At 40.1% G+C, this 15621-nt stretch overlaps 1 protein-coding gene across 4 annotated transcripts in view; it reads left to right on the top strand.

Moving 5' to 3' along the window:
- Nucleotides 1–730: 730 nt before the first annotated feature.
- Nucleotides 731–15621, top strand: part of MON2 (MON2 homolog, regulator of endosome-to-Golgi trafficking) — a 103893-nt gene continuing 89002 nt past the window's right edge. The window contains exons 1-2 of one of the 4 annotated variants that reach the window (XM_041754801.1): nt 731–1254; nt 15293–15356. In XM_041754801.1, the coding sequence (XP_041610735.1) occupies nt 1144–1254; nt 15293–15356 (175 nt within the window). In that variant the 5' untranslated portion in view covers nt 731–1143. Of the gene's footprint in view, nt 1255–4765; nt 4928–15292; nt 15357–15621 lie in introns of those variants that run through there. The other 3 variants (XM_041754802.1, XM_041754803.1, XM_041754804.1) reach the window with 3 other exon arrangements.

The following is a 15621-nucleotide window of genomic DNA, read 5'->3' as shown; positions in this document are numbered from 1 at the left end:
AAAAACTGTTTTGGGTACTCATTCATTCAAATATTTACTGATGGCCTGCAACGTGCCAAGCAATGCACTAAGTGCTGGAGATACAGCAAGGGACAACAGAGGTGTAAAAAAAAAAAAAGAAAGAAAGAAAGAAAAAAACCCCAACGCATCTAAAGCTCTTTTTAGCTGGGGACTTGCGGTAGGAGGCAGGCGCGGGGCAGAAAGGAGGGATTCTGACTGTGCTTTGGGCGGGGGGTCTGCAACAAAGGGTAGTTGTACCTCCCATCTTACGGACCGGGGAAACAGGTGAGTGCTCGGCGGGAAGCGCCCCCGTGTGCCCCATTCGGCTCCGGAGCAGCTGCAGCGTAGACGCTGAGCAGGGAAGAAAGTCCCGGGAGGCAGGCCCGGCCTCGCGCTGCAGACCCGGGGAGGGCGACCCAGGGCGACGAATCCAGAGGAAGCAAGCTGTTTACACCGAGATGCCCCTAGACACAAGCAGACGCTAAGACTTATTACGTACGTGGCTCCGTTCACAGAACTGTCACCTAAAAAAAAAAAAAAAAAAGGCAAATTTAGACGAGCCAAAGAGCGGCTCCAGCCACCGCGGGGGAAAGCGGCGCCCCCGGCCCGGAGCGGGCAGGCCACGCCCCCGGCCACCCGGCCACGCCCCCGGCCACGCCCCCTGCGGCTCACCGCCCCCCGTTGGCCGCGGCGGGGGCGGTGGACGCGGTGCCCGGAAGTGCGGCTGACGTGTCCCGGCCGCGCGCGGGATTGTGGGCGAGTCTGCTAATGGCGTCGGCGCGTCTGGAGGGTCCGGGGAGCCGGCGCTGAAGCTTCTGCCGGGCTGGTGGGCGACGCGCCGAGCGGCCGGACCCCGCGACAGCGGGAGGCACCTGGCCGCCGGTGGGCTCGGCGGCGTCTAGCGGGGCGGGGCGGCGCGACCGCGGGGGGCGACGCGGGGAGGAGCCGCGAGCGTTGCGAGGAGGCTGCGGGGGGCGCCCGGGCTCGCCGCGGGTTCGCCGCGGGTTCGCCGCCCAGGCCCCGCCGAGCCCCGCCGAGCCCCGCCGAGCCCCGGAGGCGGGCTGCGGGAGGGCCGCCCCGAGGAGCTGACGGTGCTGCAGCTCGCTCGCGCCTCTCCGCGGCCGGCCCGTAGCTCTGTGGACCATGTCCGGCACCAGCAGCCCGGAGGCAGTGAAGAAGCTGCTGGAGAACATGCAGAGCGATTTGCGGGCCTTGTCCCTGGAGTGCAAGAAGAAATTCCCACCTGTCAAAGAGGTGAGCCGGGGCGACGCCGGGAGAGGGTCGCGGGCGGGCGGGCGGGCGGGCCCCGGGGTGCCGGCGCGCGGCGCCTCCCTGCCGGCGCCCGGCTGGTCTCCGCTCGGCCGCGGCGTCCCGGGTCTGCGAGGCGCTGGCTGCTCTGCTCCGCGGGCGCCTTTTACTTACGCTCGGGTTGGAAGACGTCTGGGGCGCTCGGATTTTCCCGAACCCTGTGCTCCGCCCTTAGCAGCGAGCTCGGCGAAGTGAGGCGGCTCCCGTAACTCAGCCGGCCTCTCCTGGCCTTTTTCTTTCTTTCTTTTCTTTTTTTTTTTTAATATTTATTTATTCATAGACACAGACAGAGAGAGGCAGAGAGAGGCAGAGACGCAGGCAGAGGGAGAAGCAGGCTCCATGCAGGGAGCCCGACGCGGGACTCGATCCCGGGACCCGGGGTCACGCCCTGGACTGAACCGCTGAGCCCCCGGGCCGCCCCTCCTGGCCTTTTTCGAACTTGAAACTAGCCAACCCCGAGCTGAAAGACTTAGGTGGTGCTGTTGCCTCTAAAAACCATTCACCGGTCGCTGTCGTAAAAATCCCTGCGCTCCTGACGCGTGTAGGACGTGTCACTCCCCGGGAAGTGGTTTTTCCCTCCTTAGGCAGCTTGCACTCCGGGTCAGCACCGTGAAGTATTAGATGATGCAGCCGGCCGACTTTAGGATGAATATTGGAGGCCCACAGTGATCGTGCTGTGCCGTCGGCGGTGCTGTAAGGGGAAGCTGGGGTTTGAAGTTAGATTCGGTACACGTGAACCTCTTGGAGCTTCAGTTTTCTTTCATATGTAAATAGAGTCAAAGGTTGGATTTATTAGATCAGGATGGGAAAGTGTCAGAGTAAAACTCGTATTACTCGCTTCCAGGGCAGCCTGGGTGGCTCAGCTGTTTAGCGCCACTTTCGGCCCAGGGCATGATCCTGGAGACCCGGGATTGAGCCCCGAATCGGGCTCCCTGCATGGAGCCTGCTTCTCCCTCTGCCTGTGTCTCTGTCCCTCTCTCTCTGTGTGTCTCTCATGAATAAATAAGTAAAAATCTTAGGTAAATAAATAGCCTTTAGTAATATATATAAATTCTCCGAATTAGAAATTTTAATTTAATCACTCTCGACCTTTTTTCTTAAGGTGTCATTTTATTTCTCATAAGCTTTTTAAAAACGCCTCTCATTTTCCTTTCTTATAAGATATTTCAGTGATATATTTGTAAAAGCATTCATTTTTATTCCTATTTAAGGTAGTTTGGTATACCAGCAGTTTCATTTACTAATTTATGTTTCACCAAAAGTTCACTAAGGGATTTTTTTTTTTTTTTTTTTTAAGATTTCATCCATTTACTCATGAGAGACACAGAGAGAGGCAGAGACACAGGCAGAGGGAGAAGCAGGCTCCATGCGGGGAGCCTGATATGGGACTTGATCCCCAGTCTCCAGGATCACACCCTGGGCCAAAGGCAGGCGCTAAACCGCTGAGCCACCCGGGCTCCTCGTTTTCATGCTAATTTAAATGTTTTGCCTTGTTAATTTATTAAGACTTTGTAATTAAAACTTATCCAATAAAGTTTGGATTTTAGGCTTCAGGGAACCTTAACTTTTCTGTACTGGTTTCATCAGTCTTAAACAATCTCCATCGAGTATTTCTTTAATAAGATAAGTAAATATTACCCAATAGTGAAGAACTGATGTGCCACTTTTGGAAAGATGACTATCATAACATGTTTTATTTTAGGTCCTCAAAAACTTGTGGTATAGATTTTCATGATTTTCTCCATATCCCCTTATGTTGAAATGTTATAATAAGGAATTTTAAAGAATTAAGCAGCTTTAAAGAACTTTAGAGGCTGTTCTAATTGTAAGAGAAATGCTTGTTTATAAAGTCTCAAATCCACTTTGTAATTTTAACAATAATTTATAGAACCGACTGCTCCCAGCTCTTATACTTTATATAGAGACTTGAATTTCTCTATATTACACATAAGAGCCTTTGTGGATTTGCTTGAGAATTTCATTCATATTTATTAAATTATTTCTTTTGGAAAATGCATTCAGAATTCCAAATAGGTAACTTACAAAGTTCTAGAACTCAGTCCATCTAATCTAGGAACTTTTGATAAAGCTCATTAGCTTTTCTACTTGAACATAGGCCAAATTACTTACTGATTGCACCTACTGTTTGAGATAGTGGCAAAAATAATTCTTGGTGTGATTATCTGTGATACGTAATTTCCTACACAGTAGGAATTCTTACTCTGTAAGACTTTGTTGAATGTAAGTGCCAGTGGCACTTCTAATATGTTTAGGAGCCCACTTTAAGAATTGGAAAATAACCACCATTACTGTGTCAAGTTTAAAACAAGAATGCAGTAATTTAGTAAGACCAATTTTTTTAGGAGGCACACTTGGCTTTCAAGAAATATTTTGATTAATTTTTTTCCTGGTGAATTAATAGCAGTGCCAGATTTTGGCTTCTGTCTCTGAGGAATTGGTACATTTTTAGTTTTATATATTTGGGGGATGGGGAGAGGATGGTGCTTGGTAGACCTTAAGGCAAAGCTTTTCTAAGTAAAAGAAGCTTTTCCTGTGTACTGGTTTATATCTTCACAGTTACTACTTGAAAAATACTTATTCTGAACTACTAAGGGTACTCAAGAACTCAGTGCAATACAGTGGTAAACGCATATATTCCTTTGGAAGGGAAGTTTCCTTCCCCAGTACCATTCATTCATTCATTCATTCATTTATTTATTTAATTTATTCATGAGAGAGGCAGAGACACAGGCAGAGGGAGAAGTAGGAGGCTCCATGCAGCGAGCCCAATGTGGGACTCGATCCCGGGTCTCCAGGATCATGCCCTGAGCCCAAGGCAGGCACCAAACTGCCGAGCCACCCAGATGTCCCCCCCCTCCCCAGTACCTTTTAAACTAGGTAGAAAGAAATGATACCTTCTGTATTTAGTCTCTAAGTTTCTAGTGATTTCTACTTTTTTGATCATGGTGGTTACAGAAGAAAAGAATATTGGTAAAGGATAGTGCCTTATTTATTGATATTTACTTCCTATCTTTGGATTTTCTACACAGTTTTCTGCATCTTAATTGTTTTCATTTATAAATCTAGCCTTTGCATATTAAATCGTTTTAATAGTGGCTATAATTTCATTGTCATTTTAAAATAAAAGTAGTAATTCAATAATAACAGCAATACATTCCTTCTCCTTGTTTTCCTGCTAATTTTTCTTAGTCCTCAAATGCAGATCTTAATGCTTCAGCAGTGTAACTTTTTTAGCACAAGTGTGCTAGCTAATTTGTCAGGGAATATTTGTATGAAACATTTTTTTTCTTTGCCTTAAAAATCATATCATATTTGTGTAATTGAAATTCAGTGCCTTAAGAGGCAGTAATCTCTGAAGCTTTATGTTTATCTACTTAATGAATAAAACATTTTGGTCATTTTCTGTTTGCAGGCATTACTCTGGAAACAAATGAGGGGGATCTAACTGAGCTTGGAAGTATGGTCAGGGAGAATTTGTAATTCTTGAGTTGAGCTGAGTAGGATGAATAGAAGCTAGCCAACAGAAGAAGGGAAGGAGGTTGTTCCAGACAGAGGAAATCGTGTATTTTTATATTCCATGTCAAATTTCATGTTGAAGGTAATTGGAAACCATTAAAGCTTTTTAAGTGGGGGAATAATATGATCAAGTTCATACGTAGTAACACTTTTATAACAGTATTGGTGGGAAGAATTAGAGGGGACTGAGACTGAGGCAAGGAGAGCAAATTTTAAAGATGGATGATGATTGCCTGCATGATGGTAGCAGTAGTGGAAGACAGGAGGTTGCTTGCATTGTGGTGGGCATGTATGAAAGAGAGAGCATGATAAAAAGAGACTTAGCAGGTAAAATTACCAGAGCATAGTCACCTTTTATAAAGGTAGAGAGAGAACTCTGTGATGCGCCCGGGTTCTGGCGTGGGAAACTGGATAGATCACTAAGAGAAGGAACCTAAGAGGAGGTGATGTTTTGGGGCAAAGTGAGTAGTCCTGAATATAGTAAGTTTAAGACTTATCTGTGACATTCAAGTGGAACTGACTATACATGTTTGAAAATGATGGTTTGATTCTTAAGGGGGAAGGTCTATAATTTCAGATTTAGTAATATTGGTTTATACATGATAATAGAAACCAAAGGACTAGTAGACAGTTCTGGAAGAGTGTATAGAATGAGAATATCAGAGTCAAAGAAGGAACTTTGGGAAATAGCAGTAATAAAGAAAAAGAGGCAACTGGCCAACTAAGATTAAGGATATGGGAGAGAAAGGGAATACTTGCAGAGCAAAGACCCTGAGAAAGCTGGAGTTTCAAGGGTGTAAGTGAATGAATTGGCTTTCAGTCTGAGAAGGAACATATTTTCTTCTGACAGGAAGAAAAAAAAACCATGAGTTTGAATGTGATCAATTTGAAGGAGGAAGGGACATTGTGGAGAGATAGAAAGTTGTAGCCTCCATTCTTGCTAAGGTAGGGAACAAGCTTATTGCTAGGAGAAATTAGTGATGTAAGGGGTGAAGGATAGAAAGTTTGAGGGGAGCAGTAGATCACATTCGAGAAGTGGAGGAGAAGTTGATTTGGGACACTTTAGACTGTTGGCAAGAAAAGTGATTGAAATGATGATAGATGGTGAGATCTATGTTGCGTTACTAAAGAAGGAAATCCAACAAAACTTTGATTGATTGGAAGAAGATGGAAGGGAGAAGGAACTAGCAGCATCAATTTAATCAAAGTGCAGTGGAGTTAAGGAGTGGGAGAGCTAGAAGGATAAAGATTGGGACAGTAAGAGAATGTTGAATTTTGGATTGCCAAAGTATGCTGCCCTAGAGGATGATGAAGTCCAGGCAATGGGTAGTACAAGAGGAAGAGAATGAAGATCATTTGAGTTGAGGTGGTCAGAATTAGAATTAGGGTTTTGAACGGATTTTTTTTCTTTTTTAATAAAGTGAAATCAGTAAGGATATAAATAATAAAAGAGTGCAAGTAGTCTTCCATGCTGTGTACTTTGTTTCCTCTTGTGTATTTGGGCTTGATAAGAGTTGGATAGCAGGGATTTTTGTCTTAAAAAGCAAAAGTTCTCTCTCTCTCTCTCTCTCTCTTTTTTTTTTTTTAATATTTTTTTTTATTTATTTATGATAGTCACAGAGAGATAGAGAGAGAGGCAGAGGCACAGGCAGAGGGAGAAGCAGGCTCCATGCACCTGGATCCCGACGTGGGATTCGATCCCGGGTCTCCAGGATCGCGCCCTGGGCCAAAGGCAGGCGCCAAACCGCTGCGCCACCCAGGGATCCCTATTTTTACTTTTATAAAGAAAATGAATGAGAGCAAAGAGCAGTGAAAACGTATTGGTTATCTTAGCTCTGTGCTTTAGTGATACAGAAGAAGTAAAAGACATTGTTCTGGCTTATAAACCAGAAAGGAAGATATACTTCAAAAATGGAATTATTTTCCTTTTTTCTTGTATATAAATAGAGCATATTTTCAGTCATCTACAAAACGCTGGGTTTTGCTCTCACTGTTAAAGTTTAAAAGGAATTTATTAGTGTCTTAAGTGTAAAGCATGGTGGGAAATACAAAAATGAAGGAGAGACTGCCTTTATCTTTATGAAGTTAACTCAGGGTTGATAAACTATTGTCTTTCCATTAGGCTAGGGACTTTGCATCCATTGACTCTATTAATACAAGATGCTATCTTAATTTTACAGATGAGGAAATTATTGTTTTTTTTTCTTGGTTCAGTAACTTGCATAAATTAGTAAAGCTAGAAAGTGAAAGAACTGGGTTGTGAATCCCTGTGCATCCATCTGCAGCTTCTCTCCATTATATCATACTGCAAAATGCCTTTAAAACATACTTGTTCTTATCATTGTTCCCATTCTTCTCCTTGCTTGGTTATTTTTTACTATTCATCATTCTTTCCACATTGCAGTTTTCTCATTTTGAAGTTTGTAGCACTCTACTTTCCTGTTTCTCCTCACTCTTTCAGTATTCTGTCTGCTTTTGTGTATTTATGTGTGTCCTGAGTTCTGTTTTCAGGCCTCTTCTCCATGTTTATTCCTTTAGCACAGTCATCTACTTACTCCCCTGCTCCTGGTCTTACCTCAGTACTGATGACTCCGAAATTTGTGTAGACTCTGCTGTCTTTAATGAGTGTAGACCTGTGTTTCCAGCTGTCTGTTGAACACATCTACCAAGAGTATCTTTCCCACGCTTGACATAGGACTTCTTGTAATTGAACTTACTGGTCTCAAAACTTGCCCTTTCGCTTAGTTCACTTTTTTTGTGGTGGCATTTATCACTGTTGCTTACCTTAGTCACATTTGGCTATCTTCTCCCCCTCAGCTGTCTTTATTCATCGTCAGCTGTTCCTTCCCACTCTGTAATTTCCAACATACCTCTTCTTTTTTTCTGTTTTCTCAGTTATTACTTTAGTTCCAGGTTTCAAATGCCTGGCCTTTAATATGTATTAATGACGCTAAAGATAAACCATTCTACGTGTAACCACTAGCTTAATATATTTAAGCAGCTCAGTAACCCTCTGTCCTTAAAGGATCCCTTACCATAGCATTTAAGACCCTCCTTGATTGTCCTAACCTTCTTTTCTAGCTTCATCACCCTCAACTTTTTTTTTACATGCCTTCCTACTTCAGTTGAGATATATTGCCTGCTATTCATGCTCCAAATATGTGGTACTGTTTCCCTCTTCTTTGTTTCTGAGTTTCCTTTTGTTGGTCCAGAATCACCTTCTCCTACCTTTTTATTTTTATTTTTTTGTATATTTTTTATTGGAGTTTGATTTGCCAACAAATAGCATAACACCCAGTGCTCATCCCGTCAAATGCCCCCCCTCAGTGCCCGTCACCCAGTCACCCCATCCCCCCACCCACCTCCCCTTCTACTACCTCTTGTTTGTTTCCCAGAGTTAGGAGTCTCATGGTTTGTCTCTCTCTCTAATTTTTCCCACTCATTTTCTCTCCTTTACCCTTTAATCCCTTTCACTATTTTTTATATTCCCCGTATGAGTGAAACCATATAATGTTTGTCCTTCTCTGATTGACTGACTTCACTCAGCATAATACCCTCCAGTTCCATCCACGTTGAAACAAATGGTGGGTTTCTAATGGCTGAGTAATACTCCATTGTATACATAGACCACATCTTTATCCATCATCTTTTGATGGACACTGAGGCTCCTTCCACAGTTAGGCTATTGTGGACATTGCTGCTATAAACATTGGGGTGCAGATGTCTTGGTCTTTCACTGTATCTGTATCTTTGGGATAAATCCCCAGCAGTGCAATTGCTGGGTTGCAGGGTAGCTCTATTTTAACTCATTGAGGAACCTCCACACAGTTTTTCCAGACTGGTTGCACCAGTTCACATTCCCACCAACAGTGCAAGAGGGTTCCCCTTTCTCCACATCCTCTCCAACATTTGTTGTTTCCTGTCTTGTTAATTTTCCCCATTCTCACTGGTGTGAGGTGGTATCTCATTGTGGTTTTTTTTATTTGTATTTCCCTGATGGCAAGAGATGCAGAGCATTTTCTCATGTGCATGTTGGCCATGTGTATGTCTTCTTTGGTGAAATTTCTGTTCATGTCTTTTGCCCATTTCATGTTTGGATTGTTTGTTTCTTTGCTATTGAGTTTAATAAGTTCTTTATAGATATTGGATACTAGCCCTTTATTTTTTTATTTGTATTTTTTACTAGCCCTTTATTTGATATGTCATTCCTATCTTTTTAAATTAAAATCTTGCCTTTCATTTAATCCCACTGTAAATGTTGCTCATCCATTTTTTGCATGAATGAATCAACTTTAAAGATAATTTTCTTCTTTAAAAAAAAGATTTATTTATTTGAGAGAGAAAGAGAGCGAGCGAGAGAGACCAAGCATGCCGAGGGAAGGGGCAGAGGGAGAGAGAATCTCAAGCCGACTTTGCTGAGCGTGGAGCCTGATGGAAGGTTCGATCCCACAACCCTGAGAGCACTACCCTGAGATCATGACTTGAGCTGAAACCAAGGGTTGGATGCCCAACTGTGCCACCCAGGTGCCCCCAGATAATTTTCTAATTTCTTCTCTCATTCCCTTCATTCATAAAATAGATTTTGAGTACCTACTGTGTGCCCGGAACTAGTAGTTGCTAGAGCAAAAACTGTTAGAGCTTCTGCCCAGGATTTTCAAGCTAATAGGTTTTCCTCTTAATTTTCTTTCTTTCTTTTTTTTTTTAATATTTTATTTATTTATTCATGAGAGACACAGGGAGAGAGAGAGGCAGAGACACAGGCAGAGGGAGAAGCAGGCTCCACGCAGGGAACCTGATGGGGGACTCGATCCTGAGTCTCCAGGATCAGGCCCTGGGCTGAAGGCAGTGCTAAACTGCTGAGCCACCCAGGCTGCCCTAATTTTCTTAATTTTCATTTAAACTTATATATAAGTTATTTCCTTATAACTCTTTTTTAAAAAAAATATTTTATTTATTTATTCATGAGAGACACAGACAGAGAGAGAGAGAGAGAGAGAGAGAGAGAGGCAGAGACGCAGGCAGAGGGAGAAGCAGGCTCCATGCAGGGAGCCCAACATGGGACTTGATCCTGGGTCTCCAGGATCACGCCCCGGAATGAAGGCAGCACTAAACCACTGAACCACCCGGGCTGCCCTATTTCCTTATAACTCTTATATCTTATCTTCTGTTATACTTAGTTTAGGTTTGTTTTTTTAATTTGTGTTTTGTTTTGTTTTTGTTTTGTCTAATAGCACTTTAAGGGTCAGTTTTGCATCTTGTTTATCCTTCTGAGTTCACCATAATGCAAAGCATTTGTAATATCTAGGAGGTACTAATTAGTTACTTGTTGAAGATTACAGTTTTTAAAAGGAAAGGAAAGAGATAATATATATATATAGGCATGCCATATATATGTGTGTGTGTATATATATATATATATATATAATATATAGCTATCTACATGTAATCTGCATTTCAGTCTTTTATTTGATGTGTTAAATTTTTTTTTCTTTCCTAGAAGCTAGAGGTTTTTTTGTTTTTAGTCAGAGATTTTTTTTTTTTTTTAAGGATTTTATTTATTTATTCATGAGAGACAGAGAAAGAGAGGCAGAGGCAATAGGCAGAGGGAGAAGCAGGCTCCCTACTGGGAGCCCAATGTGGAATTCAATCCCAGGAACCCAGGATCATGACCTGAGCCAAAGGCAGACACTTAACCACTGAGCCACTCAGGTGCCCTTACTTAGAACTTATCATGTTTTTATTTAGAAACATTTTTTTTTTATGTAACTCTGTATGCCAGGCACTGTGTTAGGCATTAGTAATACGGAGGGATGGATCGAATGTATTTCTTGTCCTTATAGGGCTTATAGCTAAAATGGAAGAACAGACATGTAATAAGATGAACGGGAAAAGTATTACGGGTACAAGCTATAGACAGCCCACAAAAGTGGAAAGGTGTTTTGATAGTTGCCACAGAAAAACTTGATAGGAGAAATTATTTGTCACTGCTTTTGGTATTATAAGAGTAACCAAATCAGGAAAGCCTCCTCCATAAATCTGCTGCTATCCTTGTGTTGTCAGCAGTTGTTTAATTTCAGCAAAGCATAATTTGACACATTAAATGAGTGTTAATTTGGGTTCATCTATAACTTAAGAATTTGTTGATTTTATGATTTAAGAGCTGTAAAATAAGGAATTCCTAATTTGATTCATACCTACTTACATTTGTCAGTAACTGGGTAGGTCTATGAGATTTTTTTTTTCTTTCTTAAAGCATGTTCTTACACTACTCAGTTTTGAGAAACACTACTAGGGATTGGCACTGGAAAACCATTGAAAATTTGAGACAGTGGAGGAATGGAGGCCAAGATTATAAGTAGAGAAATCTATTAGCTTAGGCTGATTATGAGAAGTTTGGTTTAAGGTACATAAGTGGGGTTTGAGAAGAATATAAGATATACTCACTACATAGTCTTTGTGGTTGATCATATTTGTGGGGTGAGGGAGAAACCCCAGATGTCAAGTCAGTGACAGAATGGATACTGCTGCTGTTTAGAAAAATAGAGATTATAGGAAGGAGAAACAAGTTTTTCTGGGGCTGAAGTAGAAGTTTGTGGAGGGCGTGACGTGATGACACCTATTTTGAACATCTAGAATTTAAGGTGCTTTTTAAACATTTAGTTTAATAAGTCCTGTAGTTTAAGAGACAAGTGAGAAACAGGAATATAATTTAGGAGTCTTCAGCATTTAGAAAGTAATTGAAACCATGGAATTATGAGATTGGCTGGAAAGAGTTTATTGAATGAGAAATGAGGCCAAAGATATTCTGGATAGTCTTGGAAGAGGAGTCCACATTCTCTCGTCTCTGTTTTTCTGTGCCAAAGTCCCTGGTGAGTATGTCTATGTGAGTAAGCAAAGAATATTGAAAAAAGAATTTCTTGAGAGAAATTAATTTTAAGAGTAAAAAGTATTAAATACTACAGTGTATTTAATTTTGGTGTTCTTTTTTTCTTTCCTAACTCAGGAATAGAGATATCAGACTACCCACCTTAACCTATTATCTCTGTCCAAGTCCACAGAAATGGCAACTTTATTTATTTATTTATTTATTTATTTATTTATTTATTTATTTATTTATTTATAGATTTTAGTTATTTATTCATGAGACACACCGAGAGAGAGGGGCAGACACAGGCAGATGGAGAAGCAGGCCCCATGCAGGGAGCCGGAGGTGGGACTTGATCCCTGGACTCCAGGATCACACCCTGGGCTGCAGGCAGTGTTGAGCCACCCGGGCTGTCCCCGAAGTGGCAACTTTAAAACATAAAATCTTTTATGCATGAGAGCCAATTCAGGAAAAAAATAACTATGTTTATAATTGAGTAGTTCCCTTATGGATATACAAGATACCTGATCAGAGTAGAGGATACTTTTAAAGTAAGAAGTAAAAGACTCTTTTTCACAAAGACTATCCTTGATACATAAAGGCAATCTGAGTCTGAGTACTTCCATTTATAAAAAACACTCTTGAAGTTGTAGCTAGGCCTGTGTATGAAGTAAGACTGCGGTGGTTAGGAGGAACCTGGTATACAAATGTGGTCAATAAACATTGATAGTGAAACTTTCCAGCAACACAGAATGCCTAGAGAATAAGTAAGATGTTAACATTTTCAAAGTTGGAGAATAGAAACCTGCATGTAAAGAATGGGGAACTGTGAGATCTGTTTATATCTAAGGCAAAAAATAGTCCTTTTGGTGATTGTTTTTTGCGCTTAGGAATGAAAATACTGGTTTATATATCTTTTAAAACAGTACTTTGGCACTATTGTACTTAAAAAACCCACTTCTTAATCCTTTTCCTTAATGTGGATGTGTGAAAATAATTGTTAAGCATTTTTTATTTTTTATAACTTATTTATATATCTTTAAGTTTATCTCTGACACAGACATGGGTAGACTATCTCAGGGAATCAAAATAGTGTCTGGCAAACTTGAAATTTTTTACTGACATCTGGTATCTAACATGCTGTAGGACTGATTTTAGAAACTGTTAAGAAGGTCAGAGTGGCTAGAATTCAGAGTCAGTACAGATGACATTGGTATTTTTGATGGTTCAGTAGACTAATTTTTGTTGATGCTGAAGCAGAAAAAAAATAGTGAATTTTAGCACATACAGGGTACAAAGAGTCATAGTGAAGAAGGGAAAAGCTTGAAAATGGTGGTAGAAGTAATCTCAGTGATGACAATGTGGCTCTGTAAAAAATTTACCCAACAGAGTTTGAGATGGGTTGTTGTGAGTATTACAAAGTATATATAATGTTTTCAGTGTTATTGATTTTTGTTGATTTTGTTTTTCTTTATTTAAATTTTTATTGTAAATTTGGTACGGTTTGTATGTCCTCAGAGTGTATCTGGAATCTGACCACTTCTTACTGTCTCAATTACTATCACCTTGGGCCTATCCACCACCTTTTTTTGCATACATTATTGCAATCATCTCCTAGATTTTGCTGCATTTTGGACTCACCTAAAGATTTGAAAAAAATGCTGATGCCTATAACTCCCCCTGGCATTCCTTGGAATGTGTTGCAACCTGGGCATCAGGATTTTTTTTTAAAGCCTCTGGTGTTTCTGATATGCACTGTCCCAAATAATTAGAAAATCAGTAATCTTTCCCTGAAGAATTTGATTATATTTCTGCTTGTAGTCATTTTATTTGGGACATTTCTATTTCTTAAAGTTGTAGAAGGAAGTCCTAGTGTATCTATTAGGCTTCTTAGTTTTGAGCAGTGGAAGCTGATTCTAGCTGATTTAAGCAGAAATGAAGTGTGTGTGTGTATATATATATATATATATATATATATATATATATATATCACATAATTGGTAGAAGGCTGGATAGAGCCAGCTTTAGAAAAAGTATAGAAACAAAGGGAAGCTAAACAGCTAGAACCTGCTGTTCTCTGCTGAACAAGTGACTGGATACCTCAGATATAGCCCTGGCCCCTCTATGCTGCCACTGGTTCTGCTGCTGTTTACTGTCCTTGGGAAGTAGATGTTACCTCCACTGTTGCTGTCGTCAGAAAGAATTTTCTCTTGACTCTGCTCCATATTCATAATCCCTGGTAGATGTGTCTTTTTGGATTAGAATCGGCTGCCAGAACATGTGAGAAAGCAAGTATCTGGCATTTTCGATTTTTAACAGTGGAAGATAAGCTCTATATTGCATCAAAACTCATGAAGTTGGGAAATCTCCAGATACAGGCAAGGGCTTCACATGCTTGGAAACCAACAAAATGACGAAGGTCATGTACTATATGTAGTGGTATTTATTTTATGCATTAATCCACTCGTTCTCAAACTAAGAACCCACAAGACATTGGTATTTTTTCCATTATTATTTTAAACCTTTAGAACCTGCTACCACTTGTCCCTTAGCAAGCAGTAAGATAACAAAATAAATGAGTAAGTAGCAAGCAAATTAATAGGAAAACTTAGGCATATAACTTATGAATATTTACATATTATTTTTGGAAGTATGGAGACCAATATAAGTATAAAATAGGTATGTTTCTTGATAATAAAAAATGTTCTGAGTTTCTATGGTGGAAGTTATATATCAGTGTTATATGTCAACATTGTCCAATAGAAATATACTGGGGACCACAAATGCAAACCATATGTATAATTTTGAATGCATTAAGAATAAAAAGAAATAGGCATTTAATTTTAATAATATATAATTTAACCCAATACATTCAAAGTATTGTTTCAATATTTAATCAATGTAAATATTTAAGGGATAGTTTATATTTCTTTTTCATACTAAGTCTTCAAAATCTACTGTGTAGAGTACATCTCAGTTCAGACTGATGTCATATAAAGTGCTTAATTGCTACATTTAGCCAGTGGCTACTGTATTGGACAGCACAATTCTGTAGCATGGTGTAAAATGCTATATAACTTACAAATGCTGCCAGCTAAATGTACTTATAATGCAGTATTTTAAGTACCTTATGAAAATCTAATATGTATTTGAAAAAATGTAAACTAAAAGTAATAACAAAGTGTTTGATTATTCATTCTGTTCAAATCCAAAACAGTTTTACTTGATTTTGCATTTGTGTTTTGCAATTTTTTAAATGATGGGGATGGAGGTACGAAATGGGGAAAAGAAACCTAGTTTTTTCAATTAGGCTTTGTTTTGATTATTTTATATCTTACGAACATTTCAATTCCTGAGAGATTAGATGTACCCTAGGCAGAGAAAGGCAACATGCTATAGTGCTGACTTTGCATGTGAATAATCAGATCATATTTTACTATATTTAATGTTTATGGCACTACTAGGTCTTAGTATCTGAAGTTTCAAAAATAAAAAAGCTAATAGTAATCATGTATGATTTCTTTCCCTAGATAATTCATGCTGATAGTAAATTTTATGTTCTAATTGTTTTTATTTTTGCAGGCTGCTGAATCAGGAATAATAAAAGTTAAAACAATAGCTGCACGAAACACCGAAATTTTGGCAGGTAATTTTTTGCTTAAAATTCAACAATAAAATTTCACTAATAATAAAAGGAGAATCTTTAAAAGAACAGAAAACAGCCATTTGATTTCTGTTGCCTCTCCTTTATACCCTAGCATGCTGTTTGTAATGATAAAGAACATGTAAAAGTCCGTAACTTATGCAGAAATTGGGTTTGCCAAGGCTGAATGTTATGAAATCTCTGAAATCAGAAAGGTTAAAACTACTAACTCCCTACAGGCAAGGACTTGCCATTCTCCTCCATGTCT

Source organism: Vulpes lagopus, chromosome 5 (genome assembly GCF_018345385.1).
Source record: "Vulpes lagopus strain Blue_001 chromosome 5, ASM1834538v1, whole genome shotgun sequence".
Lineage (NCBI taxonomy): Eukaryota > Metazoa > Chordata > Mammalia > Carnivora > Canidae > Vulpes > Vulpes lagopus.
Note: the sequence above shows the minus strand (reverse complement) of the source record. Positions and strands in the feature narration are given on the sequence as shown.